Source organism: Selaginella moellendorffii, unplaced genomic scaffold (assembly GCF_000143415.4).
Source record: "Selaginella moellendorffii unplaced genomic scaffold, v1.0 SELMOscaffold_125, whole genome shotgun sequence".
Taxonomy (NCBI): domain Eukaryota; kingdom Viridiplantae; phylum Streptophyta; class Lycopodiopsida; order Selaginellales; family Selaginellaceae; genus Selaginella; species Selaginella moellendorffii.
The window spans coordinates 147,570-172,412 of record NW_003314386.1 but is presented as its reverse complement, the minus strand read 5'-3'; the positions used below and the strand labels follow the sequence as shown (position 1 = coordinate 172,412).

Sequence of the window (24,843 nt, the reverse complement as noted above, 5' to 3'; positions counted from 1 at the left end):
TAATTATTTACATAAGTATGGAGCTATTTGGAATACTTGCTGAAGAAAAATGGTAACACCTTATCAGGGGATCTGGTTTAAGGTAATTTCATGCAGGCCTTTTTTGAAATCTTAAAGTTGTGTTTGTGGTGGTAAAATCTGATTAATGTCAACTTCTGGCTTTTGTTATAGATTTTATCAGATTTTATGAGACAAGATCATTCATTGATAATATTGTTTTTTCTATAATCTTCACCATCTAGAAATTGATATTTACTTTGTGCTTTTGTGATTATGCACACTACAAGTTTGTTTTCTATGGGTTCTTATTCCTTAATATCTTAATATAAGAGGTTGTCTATGGTTGGATTGGTTGTTATTTGGAGGTCTACTATCTTGGTTTAGTGGTTATTAATTTAACGAAAATAATGAGAACACATGAACATATAAAGTAACACAAAAGTGCAAAGCACTACAATTCAGTATGTTCTCCAAATCACAAGCCAATGACCTCCAGGCTGAAAGAATTAAGTATTTCATTTGACGAGCAATAGAAGCCCCAAGCTACTTTGGTCTTTATACTGATTATTTTTATAATATTATTAATATAATAATTGATATAATAGTTGTTAGTAAGGTTGTTGATATGGTGGTTGATAAGGTTGTTTTGGTTGTTTGAATAGCCATAATTATAGTTTTCATGTATTGTTAATTTTGCTATCACTTTGTTGGTTTTGTTCTGGTTGATCATATTGGCCTCTATTAGCTTGAGTCCAATTAGATGTGTTATCAAATTGAGCAACTTTAGTCATATTACAATAGCGATAAGTCCTATATTTAGCATTTAAAAACTTGTAAATTACATTTTTTAGCAATGTGACATTTATTCTAGCATTTCTTACACCATAATCCATCCTTTGATTCAATCTGAATTAATATTTTCTTGAGTATTTTAAGAGGTTTAGATCTTTATTTATAATTTTGTTTTTGGACATATGGTTATCTTCTTTTTCATTTGAAGAATCATTTTGTCTTTGGATTTAGACTTTAAATATTTTCAAAGTTTCTCCTCCAAGTGCAATTGAAAATTAAAAGCTGAAGAAGGAAAAGAAAAAAAACTTTTATAAATGCTATCTTCAAATAAGTTTATATATCATAAAAAACAATATGCTAAATATAATGTTTTTCATAGAAATAATATGTTAAAAATTTACAATAACTTTCAATAAGCTTATTAACTATGGGGGCAATCTTGTAATCAAAGATTGTTAGACACTCCTATTTGGGCATTTAATATTTATTATCAGTATCTAATTGAAAATGTAAATAGCAAATTTTACCTTTATTTATAATATTGCTTAAGTTATTTTTTATATTGCACATTATGCTTAGGTGGTAAAATTAAACCTTTAACTTTTGAACTATTTAATAAGTAATGTATTTTGACTTACTATCTTAAGATTTTCATGCTTCTTTGTATGAATTACCTTGTATGGGTTCTAAATATGCTTCTAAGTTTTTCCATCCATTTTTAACAACTTCATTTAATAAGGCTAAATAATGCCTATGGATTTAATTATAAAAAATGTTTCAAATACTGCTTTTGTAAAATGGTACATTTGCCATTCCACATTGGTCCAAAAATTTAATTTCTTGATTTCTAGAGTTCTGCCTTCATCATTTTTTACCAAATATTTGTGCAATAGATAATGAAAATTCTTTTTCTCCCTCAAGATTTCTAAAGTTAATAAGGTCGTTTTCATGAATACTCTGGTAATGAATTGAACTTTGATATCCAGAATTTAGAAAGTGTGCACTTTGAACATTAATTCTGCTGAAGAGGAAAAACATCACAAAACAAATGGAGAAAATCTAACACCTATATAAGAAAGCTTATAACATTTTTCCTAGAGGAGGAAAAGTATTATAAAGTTTCTTCAATTTTTCACTAAGTCAATGGCTTATAAAGTCATCTGTCTTGATGATTGTTCGTGAGCTTGATATCAACTTTTATATCGTGCCCTTAAAGCACAAAGAGTCGCGTTTGCTACGAAGCACGAAGGCTACTTTGATTTGCATTGATCACGAACTCACGCCAAAAAAAAAAGAAGATTTGCCAGAATGTGTTTCGCAACTAGAAAAAGCATGAAAAAAGAAAAGGCAACTGGAGAAAAAGTTTCGACCAGCAAAACACTCACCCGAGTAGCTGCTTCTCGCTGAAAGAAAATATCACAAAACTGTTTGGAAATTTGGCCCGCAAAGGAACATCAAACTATTCTTTCAAGGCACTCCGCTCTCAACGAGGTGTCCGTGAATATCGCCTTGATCAAGCTCTGGACCTGACCGAAAGACCAAATATCTCTTTCAGAGAACTCCATAGTACACCCACCTCGGCTGGCGAGAATCCTGCCGACGGGAGAATTCCACTCTCCCATGCTTTCGTGATGGGCCTCAAGGACATCTCCAATAACTCTGGAACAAGTTTTCCATGTCAGCCAAGACGAGAAAAACTGGCGTTACCAGATAAGCGTTTTAGTTTTCTCCACGACGGTACAAGGATGTCGAGTGATTTCCTGCTATGTTTCTCGACAGAAGCCAGCACCGAGCCCAAGTCCAGTATCAGCTCGTCCAGTAAGTTGTGCAACTGGATGAAGTGATTGTAAAACTGATAACACCACCCAGACTTTGTTTACCTGAACAGTTTCTTCGGCAGCCATGTCTTTGATAGACAGAACTTCATAAACAATTCTGCTAACAAGTGAGTCAGCCAGCATTGTCAACTGCTTCACTTGAAAACTGCTGGGTAGAAATTCTTGCCAGACGTTGTGCGTAGATCTAAAGATTGATACAACCTGCGAAAGGAAGTTCCAGCAAAGTCTATCTTTGACAGAAACTGTACCTGTTGCAGTGCAGACTGCGCCCTTTCACGGCCTCTTCTCTCATCCGTCGATTTGAATCCATTAGCACTGTCCAGAGCCTACAAACAAGACATTTCTGCAAAGCTGAATAGCATTTTCTTTTTTTTTCTTTTACAAACCTGCAGGAGCTGATTGTTTATCAGCTTAACATGTGTTGAAAGCATATTGTATCCCATGGATTGAAACACCGAAACGAGGTCCATCAAAGTGCATGACTGTTGCAGATCGGCAGGCAGTGACGAGCTATACTGCAGATCACAGAGCGTAAGAAACTGGATACTCTTGAGGTCCACAAACCTGCTGGGAGTAAGTCGTCAACTCATGTGCAATGTAGAGGCAGTCATTGTAAAATACTGGTGCTGCTTTCACTGAGGATTTGTCAGACACCAAGACCTGAGAAGGAACGATTGCTCGGTAGAGCAGCACAATGTCTCGGGCGACTTTATAAAGCTCCAAAGCTAGTCTTGGTGTCGATGAGCAAGCATCCTACAACAAAGCACTAATTCAAGAAGAGAAAGTAAAAGTATACCTTCAATGTATCCTGTACAATGGGTAAAAGCTGTTTTGGAAGGTAGGATACAACATACTTGTCTTCCCTAAAAATAAGTCGGTCTTTCTCCTCCCTCTCTGCTGCCATATCCTGCACGGACATTAGCCATACGAAAGTAGTGAATGAACTTACCAGAAGCAACCGATAATCAAAACGTATGATAATGTCTCGAGCTTTAGCCAGCAAATCTTTTCTTTTGTTCGCAGAAAAATGAATCTCGACATCGGCTGTGAAGTTGCTAAGTAGTCCACCTTCGTCGTCCACACTGACAAAGTTTTCGGCTTCGAGAGCTTCTTCGAATTCTGACGTAAGGATTTGAATCTGTTCAAAATGTTGGAACTGTGTATGATCGGCAGGAATTGCCTGCAACACAATCCAAAAGGTCAGTCTCCACCAGGATCACCAAAAATACTGTAACCTTGCGTAAGTGATTCTGGATTATCATATCGGCAAGCCTTGGCCAAATCGACCTGCCCAGCTTTAGCATCCATACTTTCTGGCGGTGTAAAAGATGCTCGTTGATAAACTTTACAAAGTCCAGTACTTTTTTATAAACGCCTTCTACAGATGATTGATTTACCTGGTTTCAATGGAATTCACAAAAATCACAGACTAACACATCATCACAAACACAAAAAGAAGAAACTTACTCTTGCATTCTCGTCTCTAGTGATCCTTAGTACTGCACGGTCACTGTCTTGCTCCACTCTCACGACAGTAGCAGAGTGGACTAAGAGAGCCAACAGCTTACACAAATTATCTGTGAAACGACCAAGGAAGCCATCGAGGAGTCCAAGTACCTGTCAAGAGAAATTCAGTGAAAACGCAAACCTGGATTTCAAGAAAGCTACCTCCATTGTCTCCAGTATTGCTACAAAGTTATGTCGAGATCCCGCAACTGTCACAAAGTTCACAGCCAATATTCCTTCAGTAAAATTCACGGAGACAACTTTAGAACATAAGCCTGCAAGTAGAGAATCCACCTGGGAAAAAAGAAAAGAAGAATGAAAAAATAAACCTGAAAGGGTGAAAGGAGACATACCTCGGAATAAATCCTTGATAACAGCTGCTTGAGAAGTTCATGCATCAAGAGCGTATCTTCGTCATCATCGTCGACGATTCCCTTCACTTCGGCGATTTTCCTCGCACCGCTTAGAATTTGGCCTGCATCGAAGAGCTCTTTCCCAGCTAGCAAGCGATCACGGACCTCGACGGTGGATTTCACCACGGCCAAAGCCGATGTTTTCACCCTCAGCTCACTCCTGATCCCCTTCACCTCCGCCGAGAGCTTCCACAGCTTGGAATCGAAAGAAGTATCCCCGATCCGGAGCGATGAATCGTCCAGGAGAGCCCGGAGCTGGGAATCCACGGCCTCTACATCCAATGCGGCAGTGCTAGCGCGACGAGCGAGCTCCGTAATCTTGCTGTAGCGGCTCTTCACGGTGGCGAAGACGCGATCCTTCATCTCCTCCGCGCGTACCTGCATCCTCTCTGACAGGAGCTGGAGATCGGGCGTGGTGAGCGGCATTGTCTTGCCTCCTCCATGGGCGTAGTCGATCCCGCATAGCAGAGGCGCCAGGAGCTCCTCCATTTCTTCCCCAAGAACCCTAAATTTTTAAAGTATATCATTTCTAGGGCTCTAGAATTTAGGTTTAGATTGACTTGCGTTGACAATAACCCGGTTTTTAACCATTTGCGAGTCGTGGAATTTTCGAGAAAATAGGGCTCAGCGTGTTGACTTTTGGGAGACATTGCCGGGACAGGTAATCGAGCCCGTGACGAGTGGTTTCGTCTCTAGTCAACCATGTCCAGCCATTGGAATGAAAAGATGGTCACTCTTTCTCTCGTTAACGTTTCCGTGCACACAAGGGCGCTGCACAATTTGACAAAGCCAATGGACAATTTTGCGCTCTCAAGCTTTTGTTTTGGGATCGATTCATCACAGGACCTTGAATGTTTGTATGTGTCGCGTGGAGATTCTCGTTGGATTCGAACGTGCTAAGCTCCGATACGATTAAACTACGTGATCATAAATATATAAGCCCCGGTTTTGTTTGATTGTCAAGGGAATGGAGGCATCTTTCGTTGTCAATGATAGGGCTTTAGGGAGTTGTTTAACCAACCAAAGAGCCTTACAAGCCAGGGAGATTCCGGGAAGATTCCAGGGGAAGATTTTAGCTGGTCCAGGGCTGGAAGCTGCGCACCCGTCCGTGAATCCACCCACAACTGCGAAAAAGAAAGGCTGGCATTGAAATCGAAAGCAAAGTTGCCTCTATAGATTCGCCCCGAGATTCCAACGCCCTCTAGTACGCCGCCTTGATCGATCTCTCGCATTTTGATTTTTTTGATAGTTTTCTTTTCGTTTTTCAACTTGGGACGATTATGATTGATGATAACATGCTCCCCAGTGAGCTTGAAAGGTGGGACGCAGAAAATCAAAAAGCATATAAAATATACACGTAAGCCGCCCAGAGTTGACGAGAAGGGCAATGGAATCTCGGTTGGAGGGGTGGAGTATATCCGTCACCGCAAATTCAAAGGTTCCAGAAAACGATAGGGATGGAAAAGTCGACGGCCGTTGGATCAAATCTTTTCCCACCTCTATTTCCTTTGCCGCGCCGCGGCATTTGCTACAACCTTTAAAAACCCTTTGTTTACTATCTGATTCCACAGACCATGCCGCCAACTTATGTCCCCCCACAAAAGACACAACCTTTGGCTTGTGCCTAATACTAATCCATTAACCTAATAGTTTCACAATGCGTGCGTCAACCACCCTTAGCAAATCCCAATATGCGGCAAATAGTGTCAAGAGGTCATCCCCTGTTGTATAAAGTAAAGCGGTCTCTCCGGGTTTTAAGTCGTCGTATCCAAGGTTCCATCTGCGAAAAATAATTCGCGGTCCACTCTATAGAGCCTGCCACGAAAGGAAAAAGAAAAATCTCCCCCCAAAATTAAAACTCGTTCCCGGTTTCCTTCCATTGGGCCACTTGGGCCTCCACAGTCGTCGTGTTCTTGTAGCCCAGGTATAAAAACCCCGGCTAACCCCGCCCCAAGCGGTCCAGTCCTCTTTTTCGACGCCTCGCGCGAGAACTTACGTGCTCCAACCGGCGCAGCTCTGGTGAATTATAGAACCACAGGCAAATATTTCTTGGCTCCTGGTTTAGGCTAACAAAGGTCACCCCTTTGATCGATTTGGATCGATGCTTTTTTTTCTTGCGCCGCGATAGCAACGTCTTCCACTCGCCAGTCGCCTCTCGAGCCATTTTTCTCGTCTTTACTTGCTCATTGCTCGATCGATTCCATATTTATACTTATATTGATAGGTTCCCCCAAAAAACATTTCTACCTAGGCTATAGTTCTCTTTTCTTTCTCTCCCGGTGGAGAGCTCCAAGGTTTTTCTTGATCGATTTTCTTGTGTGTGTCTTTTCATATTCTTCGTGGCGATGGTCTTGCTGTGATTCTAATTCCGCGTCGCGCGATTTGCAGCTGGATGAGTGACGGATCGGCGTAGGGAATCCCTGCCGCGAGGGGGCTTTTCGCCGATCGGGAGAGACACCATGGCGGCCGATGGCAAGGGGCTTGTTCTTGACGAGAACGTCGATCTGGTGAGCGGCGCTGTTCTTGGCTCGAAATTTCAAGCGCTAACGCTCAATCGGTGGGATTCCAGGAGCGAATTCCAGTGGAGGAGGTGTTCCAGCAGCTCAAATGTACCGAGGTTGGTCTCACCAGCACCGAGGGAGAGAATCGGCTCAAGATCTTCGGCTACAACAAGCTCGAGGAGAAAAAGGTGCGATCGATGGATCGATCTTTGCCTGCATGGTGCTCATTTCCATTGCCTTGCTACTCCAGGAGAGCAAATTCCTCAAGTTCTTGGGATTTATGTGGAATCCTCTCTCTTGGGTCATGGAGGCGGCTGCTATCATGGCGATTGTTCTTGCGAATGGAGACGTAAGGGACTTAAACTTTTTATTCTCGGCTCTCTTAGTTGACTCTTCGCTCTCGCTTGTTACTATAGGGAGAGCCGCCGGACTGGGAAGACTTTGTGGGAATAGTCATCCTCCTCGTGATAAATTCCACCATCTCTTTCATTGAGGAGAACAATGCGGGGAACGCCGCGGCCGCTCTAATGGCGCGGCTAGCTCCAAAAACCAAGGTATCTTTGTTCGCTGCCTTGTAACGTTCTCGAGTTCCAGTCAGGAGCTGAAAGAACGTTGGTGTTTTCCTATAGGTGTTGAGGGACGGCAAGTGGCAGGAGCAAGACGCTCAGATCTTAGTTCCCGGTGATATCATCAGCATCAAGCTCGGTGATATCATCCCAGCTGACGCGAGGCTGCTCCATGGTGATCCGCTGAAGATTGACCAGGTCTGATCATATCTTATCGCTGATATGGCAAGTTTTTCCTGTCGCTCAAGAACGATTCTAACACTTGATATTATTCAGTCGGCACTGACTGGAGAATCGCTCCCAGTGACCAAGAATCCAGGTGATGAGGTCTTCTCTGGATCGACGTGCAAGCAAGGAGAGATTGAGGCGGTTGTGATTGCCACGGGAGTCCATACCTTCTTCGGGAAGGCCGCGCATTTAGTTGACACCACTAACCAAGTTGGCCACTTTCAAAAGGTAAAAAAGTCTTTTCTGCGTCTCTGCACGGGAAGTTGGATCTTACTCCTTGTGGCTGCTGCTTGAAGGTGCTCACTGCGATTGGAAACTTTTGCATCTGCTCCATTGCCATTGGAATGGTGATCGAGATCATCGTCATGTATCCAATCCAGAGGAGGAAGTATCGTGATGGCATCAACAATTTGCTTGTGTTGCTCATTGGCGGGATTCCAATTGCAATGCCGACGGTTTTGTCTGTTACCATGGCTATTGGTTCTCACCGCCTGTCGACACAGGTTCGTTAAAAGTTGTTTTAGTTTTCATTCTTTCTATTTGACGTTCCTAAACAATTCTATGGAACTACAGGGAGCTATTACAAAGCGCATGACTGCTATCGAAGAAATGGCTGGAATGGATGTCCTGTGCAGTGATAAGACGGGTACATTGACACTGAACAAACTCACAGTCGACAAAAACCTTATCGAGGCGAGTGACTTGACATCAGTTTTTTAAGTGCTCAGAGATTCTCATAGTGCGTATTATTATATTTTCAGGTGTTTACGAAAGGAGTGGACAAGGAAATGGTAGTGTTGTTGGCTGCGAGAGCGTCTCGAACTGAGAACCAGGATGCAATAGACACGGCCATTGTTGGAATGCTTGCGGATCCTAAAGAGGTCTGTGGCTCCCGCTGTTTAAAGTTTGAAGCTAGCTTAACTGGAATGAGTGTGACAGGCTCGGGCTAATGTCACGGAAGTGCACTTTCTGCCTTTCAATCCTGTGGACAAGAGGACAGCACTCACCTACATTGACTCCGATGGAAAGTGGCACAGAACAAGTAAAGGAGCTCCTGAGCAGGTTCGAACAACCCAGTATTTTCTTTTGCTTTCTGATTTGGCTAAAGCTATGTTTGCTTCTGAAGATTCTCGCCTTGGCTCACAATAAGTCCGAAATAGCAGACAAGGTTCACTCCATCATCGACAAGTTCGCTGAGCGAGGGCTTCGTTCTCTTGCCGTTGCCATACAGGTCTGGCACTTTTTTTTGTCCTAAGAGACTAGTTCCTTACAAAGTTTTGTATTCATAGGACGTACCCGAGAAGAACAAGGAAAGTCCGGGAGGACCATGGAGGTTCTGTGGACTGATGCCTCTCTTTGACCCTCCCCGTCACGACAGCGCTGAAACCATTCGCCGGGCTTTGAATCTTGGTGTAAACGTTAAAATGATCACAGGTGAGATTTCCCTGTCAGTTGTGAGTGCCTAAAGTGAGCTTTCGTTTTCTCTAGGTGATCAATTGGCAATTGCGAAGGAAACTGGTCGCCGTCTTGGGATGGGGACAAACATGTATCCATCTTCTTCGCTGCTTGGAAACCACAAAGATGAGAATCTTGCTGCGCTTCCGGTTGAGGAGCTGATTGAAAAGGCTGATGGTTTTGCTGGAGTATTCCCAGGTAAGCTTTTCGTTTGGCACTTGAGAAGACTCGTGCTTATGATTTACTTCTGTGTCTAGAACACAAGTATGAAATTGTGAAGAAGCTGCAAGAAAAGAAGCATATCTGCGGTATGACTGGCGATGGTGTGAACGACGCTCCTGCGTTAAAGAAGGCAGACATTGGTATTGCTGTAGCAGATGCTACTGACGCGGCAAGGAGTGCATCTGATATTGTTCTAACTGAGCCCGGCCTTAGTGTGATTATCAGTGCTGTTCTTACCAGCCGTGCTATCTTCCAGCGTATGAAAAACTACACGGTAAGCAGCGTTGCAACGTCTTTACTTCTCTAAACTATAAGCTGTCTCCACAGATTTATGCCGTGTCGATCACAATCCGTATAGTGGTAAGTTACATTTTACATATATGATGCTGCTCAGGCGTCACTGACCACTGTTTATCTTTCTAGCTCGGCTTTATGCTACTTGCTCTCATATGGAAATTCGACTTTGCTCCATTCATGGTTCTTATCATTGCCATTCTGAATGATGGTGGGTGCATTATCTTTCTTTTATGTGTTTGATGAACAGGATGTCGCGTGTCCCTGCAGGTACCATCATGACAATCTCAAAAGATCGTGTCAAACCTTCTCCGCTGCCTGATAGTTGGAAGCTCCGGGAAATCTTCACAACCGGCATCGTTCTCGGGACCTACATGGGATTGATGACAGTGTTATTCTTCTGGATGATCTACAAGACCGACTTTTTTGAGGTAGAGTCTCTCGGTCTCTAAGCTGACATAAAGCGAGTGATTCCCGCAGAGCAAGTTCCACCTTAGAACCATCAAAGACAGCAACAGGGAATTGACTGCTGCGGTGTACCTGCAAGTCAGTATCGTGAGTCAGGCACTAATCTTTGTCACAAGGTCACGAAGCTTTTCATACTTTGAGCGTCCGGGATTCTTGTTGCTTTCGGCGTTTCTTGTCGCTCAGATGGTAATGAGCTCTCATCATCTCTTTTTTCTTTTTCTTTTTCCTGCCGTCGTTTGGTCTTTAACTTTTTTTTCTTTCAGGTGGCAACGCTCCTTGCTGTGTATGCAAGGTGGAATTTTGCTGGTATCAAAGGAATTGGCTGGGGATGGGCTGGTGCTATCTGGCTTTACAGTCTCGTAACTTACATCCCTCTAGACTTCCTAAAGATCTTCGTGCGTTACGTGCTAAGCGGCAAAGCATGGCAGAACATGATCGAGAATAAGGTCCGTGATCTTTCTTTCTTCTTCTTGAAGTTTCCAGATTGCTCACTGGCTTTTCTTTTCACGAACAGACTGCTTTTACAACCCAAAAGGACTTTGGAAAGGAGGCCCGTGAGGCTCAATGGGCTCACGCCCAGCGAACACTCCACGGGCTCCATCCACCGGAAACAAAGATGACTCAAGACAGGGGCAGCTACAAGGAGCTGTCCGAGATCGCGGAGCAAGCCAAGAGGCGTGCCGAGATCGCCAGGTAAAAAGAAAAGTTTTTGGTTCATAGAAAGTTTTCATGTGTGATGATCGACGCTGGTGGATTGATCCAGGTTGAGGGAGCTTCTTACGCTCAAGGGTCACGTCGAATCGGTGGTGAGGCTCAAGGGATTGGACATAGACACGATCCAGCAGCACTACACCGTGTAAACGAAGATTTTCGAGAACGTTGAAGAAATTTGCCAAGCTATCCGAGAGAACCAAAAATTTCCTGGCCAGTACAAGAAGGGAGGTCATAACTTTGATGAGATTAAGAGTGGCATGACGCTTTTTGTTGTTCTTGATGATGCCGACTAACTATTTGAGTTTAGGAAAACCTTTAGTCCTAGGGCTGACGTCCATGAAAAAAATTGGCATAGGGTTAGGGTTAGTTTTGCCCTTTATTGCTCCCTTCAGAATTTTGGCATGATTTTCTTTACCAATGGCAATCATATTATGGTCATTCCCACCATGAAATTTATCAATCAAGCACTTTGGATCAAGGCTTGATCTTAAGTCTTCAACTTGGATTGAAGGATATGTGAGTCAGATCAATCCATGATGAACTCTTTCTCTTCTTTGTCCTTCTCTCTCTATTATCTTTGCGTTGTTTATGTAGGCTAGATCCTTGAAAACATAGAGGATCAATGCAATGGATCAGACACCACTGCAATTGCTAGTGGTAGCATGAGTGCTAGTGCCTTCACCGTTGGAGGTGCAGGCAGTGCCAACTATGCTTGTGCAAGAACTAGTGATAGCTTTATTAGACCTTCTATCATCCTAACCTAGCTTGCACCTCCCCATGGCTTGAGGTATTTTACTTATGTTTCAAGCACCATCTCCCACACTAACTTTTTGTTTTTACATGTTTTTCTTTTGATCACAAACGTTGTTGCCCCTAGTAACTACAATTACTAGAGGCTCAATGCTCTTGTCCTCCAACCTCTCACCACAATGATAATGAAGTTTTTTGCCATTCCAAAAGCATAGCTCTTACACTACTATAGGTGGTTTCAAGAACTGGCAATAAAAGTGATGGAGTTGTATAAGGTAAAGATCAAACTTATATAATAGGGTGGAATTTAAACTATTGCCAGTTTTCAATCAGGCACATTACATGAGCTCTTTAATTCAGCTTTTCTAGGTCACTCATCTTAATGTTACTTAAACCAAATGATATTTAATTCTCTATATCCCAAAACTTTCAACCAATTGAAAAAAAAGGTACACTTATTTGTAGGTTCTTTTCTCTATATTTTAACCCTTATAGACTAACTTTTAAGTTGTTCTCCTTACACATTATAATACACCATCCAAGAATTTATTCAATAGCACCATTGAGCATTCCTATTGACAACATGATAATAATTGGGGCATTTGCTCAAAATCAAGGTCCATTTAAGTAGACATTCATCCAAGTTCAATGGCCTTTTTTACCACAAAATATAAGTTAAAATTTAACTTTTGAAAAGTCATTTTTTTGAGAAAATAATTATACTTAGAATTACATAGTGGCGTGTCAAAAACGCATGGGCAGGAAAGCACTCTTGCAGTCTTCATCTAGCGGCAGTCTTCGTGGTCCAAAATCCATGCTTGTGTGGGCTTTGGTCCTCACAAGGATTTTGGACCACGAAGACTGCCGCTAGATGAAGACTGCACGAGCGCTTTCCTGCCCATGCCTTTTTGACACGCCAAGGTTGCGGGAGGGGTTCCCACCAGCTGGGCATGAGCTTGACGCATTCCCATGAGCAGGGAGTGAGCCCACTGCCCAGCCCTTCTGAGTCTTGAGGTTCTCCATTAGAATTCCAAGAGCTGCTCTAGCTTTTCAATAGCCAAATAAAAAATGCGAAGCCTCCTTACCGTGGAGAATGAAATTTGGCTTCTTCCCACCCATGTCCAGCTGCTAAATGAAGTCGTGCCATCGCCGCACAAGCACACGAGGCAAGACTTCCTATTGGATTCGCTGTGTCGACTCACGATGCACCTGTTCCGTGAACCTCTCACTGTTCCAAAAGACTATACCACAGCATGCAACCTTTGGCAAGAGCAAATGTAGACAATCTGTGCTGTCTCCAACCTGTCTCGAGTCAGTGTAGAGCCTCACCACTGGGGGCTGTGAGCGGATTGGGGCCTCACACTTGAGGAACAAGCTGGTGAAGATTGAAGTGTACAAGATGGAAGATCTGGAGGACCCTTATGGACATATAAATATTCACTATATATTTTTAGTGAATTACAATCGGTTGGGTGGTGGTGATGTGGTGATAGGCAGTGGTGGAAGGTGTAGTGGGTGGTGGGGAGATAGGTAGTGGGCAGTAAACTGTACTACTAGCTTATATATAGAATTTAAGTAAGCATTTGCAACAATAGTAATTGTTTCAAGTCTACAGTCATCTTCCTCTTCAACATGAGGACTCATATGAATTGTTTCAGCTACCAGAAGCAAGCACAAGTGAGGATGGAGAAAACTAATCAAAATGATAAACATTTATGTTTTCAAAGCTTTGTATATCCTCTTCTCAAGTTTTTCTATTAGGAGCTTCATCTAGCACTAGTGCAAGTGGTAGTGAACATTTTTAGAGTAAAGAAGATGAACCATGCACACAAAAACTAAATAACGATCCTTTTGATCTTCTAGGCAAAGAGCTTCCCTTGGAGCAGAGGAGGAAGTTTCATTCCTGAACAACAATTAGATGAGTAACAAGGAAGATGTTGAAGTAGAGGCTGAGTATGTAGCTTTTTATAACTCTGCTGGAATTTCCATCGCCACTACAATTTCCACCATTTGGTAAGTTTTAAACATGCCTTACCACTATATCTTATTTTGCAATATGGCTTACAGTAATTTTAGACTAAAGGAGCTAGAGGATGTTCTACCAACCCCCTTCGACAAGAACCCACTACAGCATGAGGTTCTACTTATGGACTTACTAGATGAAGTTGTGACTTGAGAGTGAATCCCAATGTTCCCTCTTTAATGTGGTTGATGCTCTATATATCAAATTATCATAATGTGAAAGTTATGCATAATTTATTCAACGTTTCTGGCAATGGTCCAGCCATACCACCATGCCCATAGAAAATTGAAATCATCAAAACTACTAGTAAGATTTGAATTCTTCACTTTTGTGCTCTCTATATTATTTGTTAAACAATCTTTCCCAAGAATGAACTCACTTGTTTTCAATATATATACTAAAGCTATCTATAAACTCCAATATCAAAAGTTGTATACCTATATGAAATTGCTAGAGCTCTTATGTGGGAGATGGCCACACATGAGGGGGGGGGGGGGGGGGTCACTCATACATGTAGGTACAATGCTTATTCATTATTAGTGATGGCATAGCCTTTTCTAAGATGTGGTTTTCACAATCATTCTCTTACCTTAGCCCTTTTATTGATTCAATCTAGAATGATGAACAGAGATAAAACCTAGTGCACCACCTTCTGTTCTTGGTGCATGATAAACTCTATTGCATGTATGGGTAGTTCAAAGAAAATTATATTAACAAATTAACACTTGGTTTGCTTAATAGTAGTGTTATTCTTACTTACTAATCCAAAGTTTATAATTATAAGCATATTTGTAGTTTATAAATACAAGATTAATCTTATTGCATATCAACCATTAGATGATAGAATAAAAAAGAATATACTAGAAAGGGTTTAAGAAATTTTATAAATTATAAACATGTTTATAAATACAAGATTAATCTAAATGAATATCAACCGTTAGATGGTAGAATATCCTAGAATATCAAAGCATATTTTAGGTATATTCACTGCCATCACATATTAATTTTGACTATATTAATTAGCCATCACCTTATCTCAAGAGAAGTACCTATTTAGTATTCTATACTTTTATAACTATTTATGTTTAAAACTTCTTCCTCAAAGATTAAACTCAACTATTACCATATCCAAAGTTGTGGTCTCTTCAAAGAGGTTTCCAATTTCCATTGTTATATCATTGGATCTTTGTTCTTTTTCAACTACTTTTAGACCAAACCATAGCTTATACACAAAACTATCTTATTTTACTAGTTCTGAACACTTTATATGTCAAGTACACTATACCTTGCTATAACAAAGAACTATAACACATTATTTATACTATTGCTCCCAACTTCAACCATCTTCCAAGTCCAAAATCATTTCCATGCATCCTTGTATACAATCATTCAATTTGCAAAATGTCAAAATCAACTAGAAATATAATGATATTGTAGTGGATGTGATAGCAAGCTCTAACAATACAAAACAATAGTGCATATTAGAATTCTAGACAAGACAAATTGAACAAAACACCATTTGTAAACTCAATTAGCACATTGGATGCACAAGGATATGAGCTAGGTCTTCTCCAAGACCTTCATAGCTTTGGAGAAAAACATATAATCTTTACCTAGCTTAAAGAGCTGAAGATTTTTGGTGGAGTAAACACAATAGAGAAAGAAAAAGACGTCAATTAAGGAAAGTAAGTCTAACTTTTCATGTTCTATACTTTTTCAACACTGCTTACACTACTTACAAAGCCCAACCCAAAGAAGCATGACAGATTAAGTGATTATCTCCTCTACCTCCATGATGAACTTGTGAAGTGAAAACTCAAAAACTACTTAGAAAACTAGTCTTATAACTATATCATGATTTTAAGTAGGCACCAAAAAAGTTTATTTACTACCAAGCTAACAAAATTTAAGATTATAGTATGCTAAACAATGAAAGCACATGATAATTCCATATAATTTTCAATATGGTTTTCAAAGCAACTTAGTTTTGCCAGAATTTGATTGCCTTGTAAGCTTGGATGTAACTGTTCTGGGATCCAGAACATGGCTCAGGAATACTCAATACCAAGCCAAAATAGAAAGGTGAGAAGAATTATCCTTACTTGTCATGTGTTGCAATAGAGGGGATAAAAGGTTGTTTTTTTTAGCAAATCTACTTTCTAGAGACATAGGCAAATGCTTATACAAAATGTACAAGCCAAACAATGACAAGCTGGATTTAGGGGGAGAAGTAGAACTATATAATCCTAAAGATGGTTTTGAATATGGTTTGTGAGAAAATATTGTATTTGTAGTTGGTGAAGCTGGAGGTGGTGATGGAATAAAGGAAAAATAAAATTGTCTTGATGATGATAGAAATCCAAAAGATGGCTTGGATGATCCCAGCAATTGTGATTTCTAGTCCAGATCTAGCAAAACAAGTGTTCAAGGCTGAAGACTCAACTTTCAGTTTCAGGCCATATTTGCTGGTTGGAGAGCACAGTGGCTACAATTTCAAGGGAATAGCTTTGGCTAGTGGTGATCACTGGAAGAGCATGAGAGGGATCTGCACCACCGAGCTCTTCACAGTCAAATGCATCGACTCTTTCTTTTGGGTTAGAATGGAGGAGCTTTCTTACTTCGTATCATCACTCGCCCAAGCTTGCAAAGACCAAAGTATTGTAGATGCGAGAGAGCACCTCACGGGCCTCACATTCAAAGTACAAACTCGGATCCTCATGAGCAAGAGGTTTCCCGGAGAGAACTTGAGTGGCGACGAGCTAGCAGAGGCCAGAGTATTCAAGGACTATGACAACATCAAGTTCCTCTTGTGCTTTCCTCATGATATCTGGATTTTTATAGCAAAGCCCACTCCACTGTGCATGCGCTTGTCTCTGTTCCTGCTGCCAGAATTTCCTATGACAAAGCATTCCAGAGTATAAATTATCATGTTAGAATCATTCTCCGCTCCACTAAGGTGGCTTTGACAACCTCTTGGTCATCTCGTCTGTGCTCAAGCAAAGTATCCATGAAATCCGTTGTGGGGTGGGATTTGTTGGCTTTGTGTTCGTCGATGATCTTCTGGAGGAATTCGTCCTGCTTGGCAGCAACTCTTTTGGCCTGTGGTATGTTCCAGTTGAGCCAAGATGGCATAAACTCACTTATATGGAACTGGAAAGCAAACTTGACTGACTCATCGATCTAGGCGGAGATGGCATGGATTTGGAGTCTGACTTCCCAAAGCTGACATATCTTGAGGCCATCGTCAAGGAAACTTTCAGGATTCACCCTTCAATGCCATTGCTGGTGCCGAGGATGTCAATGCAAGCTTGTGTCTTGGGTCAATCATTCGAAGTTCAACGTTACCACCATTGTCAACTTTTACTCTATTGGCAGAGATCCAAAAGTTTGGGAGAATCCTACAAAGGTTTGGCCCCAGAGGTTTCCGGTTGGCAATCGACGTGAAAGGCCGCGACTTTGAGCTGATTCCGTTTGGAGCTGGGAGAAGAATGTCACTCGGCAAAACTGTTTATCTCACTCTTGGAAACAACTGGCATCGTCTTCCTGGGAAAAGCTATGGTTTGGATGAGACTTTTGGAGCAGTAAGTTGGCCAAAGTTACCATTGCAAGTTCGTGTAACTCCAAGGCAAGCAAAGATTGCAAAATAAATATTGTATAATTCTCGAACTAAGAGAAGCTCCACATGGACCTAGTCAACTATTTCAAACTAGTGATTTTAATCCTGATGTCTTGTTCCACTAGAGGATCAAATGGAAGAATCTCATTTTCCCCGTTGAGAAATGGAGTTCCTTCTCTAGTTTCTGGCTTCTCGCTTCTTGCTGGAATTCTCCTTGCAACGCAAGACGCTGCCGCATTGGTTTAGATCCATGGTTTAGATCACCAATCTCTTCAGAAGCTGTCCAACAAGTTTGGGATGTTATGTTCTTGAGACTTGGCATGGTTCGCCATGGAAAAAGAAGTACTCAAGACTGGTCTTTAGTTCCAGGCCATTTATATTGGTTGGGCAGTATGTACGCTACAACTTCAAGGGGCTGGGATCAGCTATTCGAGAATGAAGAAATCGGCCAAAGAGAGAGATGACGAAATTAGCATGAAGCCACGTAAAGAAAATTTAAATCCTTTCAGCGCGCGAGGAATTTTAGGTTTTCTGTTTCTAGGGTTCTTCGATCGGGATGGAGCATGCGGTGTTTGAGGCGCGGCATCGGCGCGAGGGCACTGCATTCTGAGGTAAGGATCAGCGTCCACTACTTCGTGTCGATATTACGCTCTTGCCGCAGCTCCAGTGACCTCGATCGCGGCAAGAATCTTCACAATGAAGCCGTCGCGGCGGGCTATGGCTCCAATCTCGTCGTTGCCAGCAGCCTGGTCAGCATGTACTCGCGATGCGGCAGCGTCGCGGATGCACACAGGGTCTTTGACGCCATGCCTTGCCGCAATGTGGTGGCCTGGACGGCGCTCATGGCCGGGTATCTGGAATCCAGCAGCAGCAAGGATTTTGATTCGAGCGGCAGTGTGAGTGACAGAGATTTGGGGTCGCGATTGGTCAAGGCAGCTCAGATCTTCGAAAGATTTCCACAGTATGACGTCGTGACTTGGAACTCGCTGCTGCTGGGATACGTTGAAAATGGAAGAGGGGATTTGGCGCTGGATTTGTTCCAGAGCATGGAAGTCCGCGGCTTGCGTCCCAATGCGGGGACTTTTATGGGAGCAATCAAGGCGTGCTCTGCCATCGCGGACAGTGAAGAGAGCACGATTGTCATCGGCAGTGGAAAAGTCAAGCTCGGTGCTTTGGAGAAAGGAATGATGGTTCACTCTCGAGCGACGAGGATCCAGGGTGACTCTCTGGATGTGTTCGTGGAGAACACCCTGGTGGATATGTATGCCAAGTGTGGAAGCTTGGTGGATTCTCGGGGGGCTTTCGACAGGATGGAGTTTCACACGGTCGTGTCGTGGAATGCTTTGCTACTGGGATATGCCGAGAATGGAGAGGGGGAGATTGCTCTCGAGCTGTTTGAGCGTGTGAGCTGCGAGAAGAATGCTCTCACTTTCGTTGCTGCCGTCAAGGCCTGCTCCGGCCTTGCGGCGAGAGAAGACCAAAGGCAGGTTGACGGGAGGCTCGTCAAGGTGGTGGCTCTTGAGCGAGGCACGAGAGTACACGCTCAAGCATCCAGTATCGATGATCCGGAGGCTGTGCTCGCCAACACGCTGGTGGATTTCTACTCCAAGTGTGGGAGCATGACGGATGCTCGAAGAGTCTTCGACAGCATGGAGTGTCAAAAGGCCGTGGCGTGGAACGCTCTCATGTTTGGCTACTGCGAGTATGGAAAGGCAGGGACCGTGTTGGAGCTTTTCGACCGCATGAAAACTTCCAGGGACTGTGCTCCGACCTCTCGATCGTACGTTGCCGCCTTGAAGGCTTGCACCAGCGTTGCAGGAAAAGAAGTCGCCAGAAAAATCGACGGGAGGGCCGTGAAGCTGGCAAGTTTGGAGAAAGGCATGGCTTTGCATGCTGGAGCTGTGGAGAAAGGCCATACGGCGGACTGCTTCGTGACAATCACGCTGATAGACATGTACGTGAACTGTGGGAGCCTGGTGGACGCCCGCAGCGTGTTTGACAGGATGCCTTCTCGGAGTGTCGTGGCATGGACTGCTTTGCTCATGGGATACGCAGAGAGTGGGGAGGAGGGACTGGCTTTGGATCTTTTGACAACGATGAAGGACGAAGGCTTCGAGCCGGACACACTAACTTTCGTCGCGGCGGCAAAAGCTTGCATCGGCGTGGCTGCCAAGGAAGAAGCAAGACAGGTTGACGGGAAGTTCGTGAAAGTTTTCGCTCTGGACAAAGGCAGGACTGTTCACTCACAGGCAGCGAAGTTGGGGTGCGACACGGACGTGTTTTTGGCCAGCACGTTTGTCGACGTTTTCGCGAGATGTGGGAGCATGGTGGACGCTCGCCAAGTCTTCGATGCCATGCCTTTCCACAGCATGGTGTCGTGGAACTCGATGCTCCTGGGCTACATCGAGGCAGGGGAGGAGGCCAAAGCCGTGGATGCGTTTGGCAGCATGAGACAGGAGGAGAGCTTTTCGCTGAGCTCGCAGAACCTGATCGCCGTGCTCAAGGCGTGTGGAAGCTCAGTGGCCTTTCGCTTCGGCAAGGCCGTCCACAGCGACGCTTGCCGGTGGGGGCACGAGACGGAGGCTCTCCTGGCTACGTGCTTTGTGGACGTCTACGGCAAGTGCGGCAGCATGGTGGACGCTCACACCACTTTCGACTCGCTGGGCAGCGTCGATCTGGTGGCCTGGACGGCACTGATAGCAGGGTATAGCAGGCTGGGTGACACGAGCAGCGTGTTTCGGCTCTTCCACAGCATGCAAGACGAGGGGCTTGGAGCAAACCGGGTGACTTTCATCTGCGTTCTCATCGCGTGTAGTCACGCCGGGCTTGTAGACGAGGGGAGGAGGTACTTCCAGGCGATGAGCTCCAAATATGGTGTCACTCCCGGCGTGGAGCACTACCGCTGCATGGTGGACATGCTGGGGCGAGCGAATGCTCTGGACGAGGCAGTGGAGCTGCTGGAAGCGATGCCGTTTGAGGCGAGCGCGGTGGCGTGGAAGACGGTGCTCGGGGCGTGCCAGAAGTGGAAGAACTTAAGAGTTGCAAAGATGGCTTTCGAGGCCTTGATGAGCAGAGGTGGCGGGAGCGATGGCGCGGTGTTTCGGTTGATGGGGAACGTCTATGCGGCAGCAGGGATGTGGGAGGAGAAAGCAAAGCTGGAAGAAAGATTCTCGAGCTCTGATCCATCGAGTGATCTTCGCGTGGTTTTGTCAGGCAGTGGTCTTACAAAAACTCTGTCGTTGACTTGAGAGCTTAAAGAACTATAGCTTCATGGGCTTTATAACTTGATGGTCTCAAGCGAGAGAACAAGGGATTCATGGAGTTTCCAGTCTACTTTCTTGTAGCTTTGGTGGTGTGTTTTTTGGGAAGATCTTTGCTGCAGAGTAGAAAGAGGTTGCCTCCATCTCCATGGGGGCTGCCTTTGATTGGTCACCTCCATCATTTGTCTATGCTGCCTCACCAATCCCTCCAAAACTTATCTAGAAAGCTTGGAGGGATTATGTATCTAAGACTTGGGATGATTCCAGCCATTGTGATTTCCAGTCCAGATCTAGCGAAAGAGGCACTGAGAAGCAATGATTCTAGCTTTGGCTTCAGACCATACCTGTTGGTTGGGGAGTATCTCACTTACAACTTTAAGGGGATTGCTTTCTCTAACGGTGATCACTGGAAGAACATGAGGAAGATCTGTATCACCGAGCTCTTCTCAGTCAAGCGCATGGAATCCTTCCAAGGGATGAGGCTTGCGGAGGTCTCTCACTTGGTCTCACGGCTTGCTCAAGCATCCAAGAGCCAGAGCGTCGTCAATGTGAGAGAACTTGTCACTGATTTCAATTTCAACATAGTGAGCCAGATGCTCATGAGCAAGAGATTCTCTGGGAACATGAACTTGGGCGGGGAGGAAATAGAAGAGGCTAGACAGCTCAGAGAAGTCCTGCAGGAGCTGGCGCGCTTCACTTTGAAGTTCCACATAAGTGAGTTCATCCCGGCTTGGCTGAGATGGATTGATTGGAGCATCCCACATGCGAGAAAAATTGTGGCCAAGCAGGAGAAGTTCTTCGAAAAAATAATCCAAGAGCACAAATCTAGTCAGAAGTCCCGCCCTGTGATGGATTTCATGGATATCTTGCTACAACACCAAGGAGACGAGGAGGTCGCCAAAGCCACCTTGGTGGTAAGTGAATGATCTCCTCGATTTGACAGAGTTTGTTGTAACAGTGACTGTCTTCCTCATTTTCACAGGAACTCCTTGCAGCAGGAACAGACACCAGTGCTTGTATGACAGAGTGGGCGCTGCTGGAACTTCTCAACAATCCAGAGATAATGAGGAAAGCACAGGAGGAACTCGATACTGTTGTGGGCCGAGATCGCATGGTTACAGAGTCTGATCTCCACAAGCTTCTATACCTTGAAGACATTGTCAAGGAAACTTTCAGGTTTCACCCTCCAGCCCCGTTGCTGGCGCCCAGGATGTCCACTCAGGCTTGTGTTCTGGGCGAGTCTTTCGACATTCCCAAAGGTGCCACCACCATTATCAACTTTTATGCCATTGGTAGAGACCCAAGAGTTTGGGATAAGCCTGAAAAGTTCTGGCCGGAGAGGTTTCAAGGATCAAGAATCGATGTTAAGGGTCAGGACTTTGAGCTGATTCCATTCGGATCTGGGAGAAGAATTTGTCCAGGGATGTTGCTGGGACTCAGGAGTGTGTACCTCACGCTCGCCAACATGATTCATGGTTTCAACTGGGAGCCTGTCGTTTGTGGAGGAAGCTACAATATGGATGAAGCTTTTATGTCTGTCATATGGCCAAAGCTACCATTGCAAGCCAAAGTTACTTCTATGTAACCATTGTATTCTGTTTTATTAGAAGCATCTTAATTTGCTCTTAAATTATAATATTACGTTATTCACGAGGTTGACCTTCAAACAATACGGCAGATACTCGTTTGTCATCTTGTTCAAAAGCATCATTAGACGAACCATGCAATGAAACAATTATTTATAGACCATGATTCATAGACTCCAGACAAACCAGATGGAGTTCCTTCTCTTCTTCTTTGGCTTTCTACTATTGCTCATCTCTTCAAGAATGTGTTGCTGTCAAGCAAGAGGCTGCCCCCATCTCCATGGGGCTTGCCACTCATTGGTCACCTCCATCTCATTGGAAGAATGCCTCACCATTCAGTGCAAAAGGTCTCCAGGAAGTTTGGAGAGACTATCTATCTCAAATTGGGGATGATCCCTGCAATTGTGATTTCCAGTCCAGCTCTAGCAAAGCAAATGTTCAAGACTGAAGACTAAACTTTAGTTTCAGGCCATATTTGCTGGTTGGAGAGCACAGTGGCTACAATTTCAAGGGAATAGCTTTGGCTAGTGGTGATCACTGGAAGAACATGAGAAGGATCTGCAACACTAAGCTCTTCACAGTGAAATGCATTGACAAGGCCGCCCATGCCCTTGGTATCCGATCCCCGAACCTGCTCGTGACACGATCATGATGCCCGTCGCCAGTGTCTCAACCTCCCTCATAGTTGCAGCTAGACGTGCAAACGTTCCAATGTGTCGATGTTTAAACACCGTTTAAAATGTTTTTTACATGTTAAAACCTAAAATGATTAAGAAAACATTAATATTTACTAAAGACACTTTAATCTGATATTAAGTTTATAAAACCTAACCGAATAACATACTAAAACAAATGAAAAAAGAAGCTGTTTTAGTTGTCTTCTGATTCCGAATCATCTTCCATTCCTTCATCGATGCTAAACTCTTCAGCAGCCTGATTTGGTTCCTCAAAAGCTTCTTGCAGATCCAAAATCCTCTTCCAATGAGGCTCCAACTCCAGCTTGTCTATATCAATCTCTAGCATCCTCAAACCTTCACTCTCCAGCTTTTGAGCAACCCGCAAGTTTGTGTGAATGTAAACAAGCTTCTCAGCATTTTTGGGAAGCAAGTGGGACCTGCACTTTGTTTGTATCAAGCTCCATGAGCTCCAATTCCTCTCACATGGAGAAGTGCAAACAACCTGGCTTAAAATCCAGAGAGCCATGAGATGTAGATCAGGCATCTCTAAACCAAAAGAACTCCACCAGGTTACTAGAAACTTTCTGGTCTCCCGATCCTTGGCAACAAGTAACCTCATTTGCCATCCAAGCTATTGCCGAAACCTCTCAAACTGTGCCTGCAATCTCAGCTGCAAGTCCAGATCACCACTGTTATAAACATGCATGTACTTCAGCCAATTCCCGTATGCCTCATTGTCTAGCTTGTTGTTCTCCGGGTTATCCCCCAGAAACAGAGGATGAAGAGCAAAAGCAGCTCCATGAATGACGTTGTGTATTTGATACCACCTTGCCTTCTTCAGACTATGTGATTCAAGTAGGAAATCGTTGATTTGTCCCACTTCCTCATGTGCATAAATTCCATTTCGAGCTCCCTCATCCATCTTCTCGATCAGCCGATCAACAGCTTCAAAGATGAGGCCTGAAGTCGCCCCCTCCCGATCAGCAAGCCAAAGAGCTCGAAGTAAAGGTCCGAGCAAAAATAACAAATTCTCGCACCGCTCCCAGAACGAGTCATTGAGAACATGAGATCGCAACTCCAGGCCCTCCAGCTTCTTAGACCAGTCAAGTCGCTCCCATTCTTGGCTCACCACCATTCTTCGAAGCCCAGAGAGATTCGTGGTCTCCAGAAGTTGAGACATCACGAGAAAAATATAAGCAAACCTCATGGTCATAGGCTTTATCAGGTCCTGTTTGCAGAAAGTTCTATAAAGAGCTAGAACCTGTGGCTTTGAGGTGATGAAGGTAACTGTCTTCGCACAGCCATCGATGAAAGGCTGCACCCAAGACAGAGCTCCAATATCTTCGAACAGCAAGCCCATAACGTGGCAAACGCAGCGAATATGTACAATCTATGGAAACTCCTACTGCAAAAGCTCCCCCATGATCACGCAGTTGCTTGCATTGTCCGTCACCACCTGCACAACATTTTCCGTGCCAACCTTGGCAATCACTTGTTTCAACTGCTCAAACAACCATGCTCCAATTTTCTTCACGTTCTTACTGTCCACAACCTTCAGGAAAATTGAGCCTCTCACAGAACTGACCATGAAGTTGATAAGAGACTGCTTCTTGATATCAGACCAGCCATCCGTGACAATGGTACAACCATATGTCCTCCAACTTAGCCGCACATCTTCAAGCTGTTTCTGAACGTTGTTGTAGATTCATTGTACCTCAGTTGTCCGCAACTTCTCATATCCCATGAGGTTGTCAATTGCTGGATGCCCCACTTTTGCGGCAACTTTCAACATTCTCTTCAAGTTGTCTCTTTGGATTGTGTTGAAGGAGATGTTCTTGGCAAAGAAGAACTCTACAACAGCATCATCCAGTGCCTCAGCCGAAGCAATATCAAAAAATGTCACCAAATTTCCATCTGAGGATCTGCGTTTCGCT

The 24,843-nt window shown here is 43.8% G+C and overlaps 4 protein-coding genes across 5 annotated transcripts; 3 read left to right on the top strand and 1 right to left on the bottom strand.

Annotated features, from left to right (window-relative positions):
* Window positions 1-2,022: 2,022 nt before the first annotated feature.
* On the bottom strand, window positions 2,023-5,044 carry LOC9644849 (centromere/kinetochore protein zw10 homolog). Of its 2 annotated transcripts, XR_002991129.1 has the most exons (14): window positions 4,490-5,044; window positions 4,299-4,430; window positions 4,098-4,247; window positions 3,866-4,027; window positions 3,580-3,810; window positions 3,427-3,537; window positions 3,195-3,383; window positions 3,017-3,145; window positions 2,879-2,956; window positions 2,673-2,831; window positions 2,500-2,623; window positions 2,369-2,451; window positions 2,178-2,318; window positions 2,023-2,113 (listed from the first exon to the last, which is right to left on the bottom strand). XR_002991129.1 is itself a non-coding variant. In XM_002991838.2 (13 exons), the coding sequence occupies exons 1-13, from the start codon at window positions 5,036-5,038 to the stop codon at window positions 2,247-2,249; spliced, it is 2,169 nt and encodes a 722-aa protein (XP_002991884.1). In that variant the 5' UTR covers window positions 5,039-5,044; the 3' UTR covers window positions 2,023-2,246. The 2 variants fall into 2 exon arrangements, 1 of the variants encoding a protein (XP_002991884.1); XM_002991838.2 differs by having other exon boundaries at window positions 2,023-2,318.
* A 1,613-nt stretch (window positions 5,045-6,657) lies between these two features.
* On the top strand, window positions 6,658-11,435 carry LOC9644848 (plasma membrane ATPase). The gene is made up of 22 exons (XM_024665641.1): window positions 6,658-6,865; window positions 6,938-7,056; window positions 7,119-7,238; window positions 7,301-7,399; window positions 7,467-7,604; window positions 7,680-7,814; window positions 7,893-8,072; window positions 8,141-8,347; window positions 8,418-8,537; window positions 8,606-8,725; window positions 8,784-8,906; window positions 8,971-9,075; window positions 9,134-9,278; window positions 9,333-9,497; window positions 9,557-9,795; window positions 9,849-9,881; window positions 9,945-10,026; window positions 10,086-10,246; window positions 10,296-10,469; window positions 10,547-10,729; window positions 10,798-10,976; window positions 11,047-11,435. The coding sequence occupies exons 2-22, from the start codon at window positions 7,009-7,011 to the stop codon at window positions 11,141-11,143; spliced, it is 2,853 nt and encodes a 950-aa protein (XP_024521409.1). The 5' UTR covers window positions 6,658-6,865; window positions 6,938-7,008; the 3' UTR covers window positions 11,144-11,435.
* Window positions 11,436-17,940: 6,505 nt separating this feature from the next.
* Window positions 17,941-20,669, top strand: LOC112342965 (pentatricopeptide repeat-containing protein At2g13600-like). Its single transcript, XM_024665677.1, has 2 exons — window positions 17,941-17,997; window positions 18,048-20,669. The coding sequence occupies exon 2, from the start codon at window positions 18,142-18,144 to the stop codon at window positions 20,632-20,634; it is 2,493 nt and encodes an 830-aa protein (XP_024521445.1). The 5' UTR covers window positions 17,941-17,997; window positions 18,048-18,141; the 3' UTR covers window positions 20,635-20,669.
* A 20-nt stretch (window positions 20,670-20,689) lies between these two features.
* LOC9644847 (cytochrome P450 71A1) lies at window positions 20,690-22,884 on the top strand. Its single transcript, XM_002991884.2, has 3 exons — window positions 20,690-21,560; window positions 21,629-22,227; window positions 22,728-22,884. Exons 1-3 carry the CDS (start codon window positions 20,703-20,705, stop codon window positions 22,882-22,884), a joined length of 1,614 nt encoding a protein of 537 aa, XP_002991930.2. The 5' UTR covers window positions 20,690-20,702.
* Window positions 22,885-24,843: the final 1,959 nt, after the last annotated feature.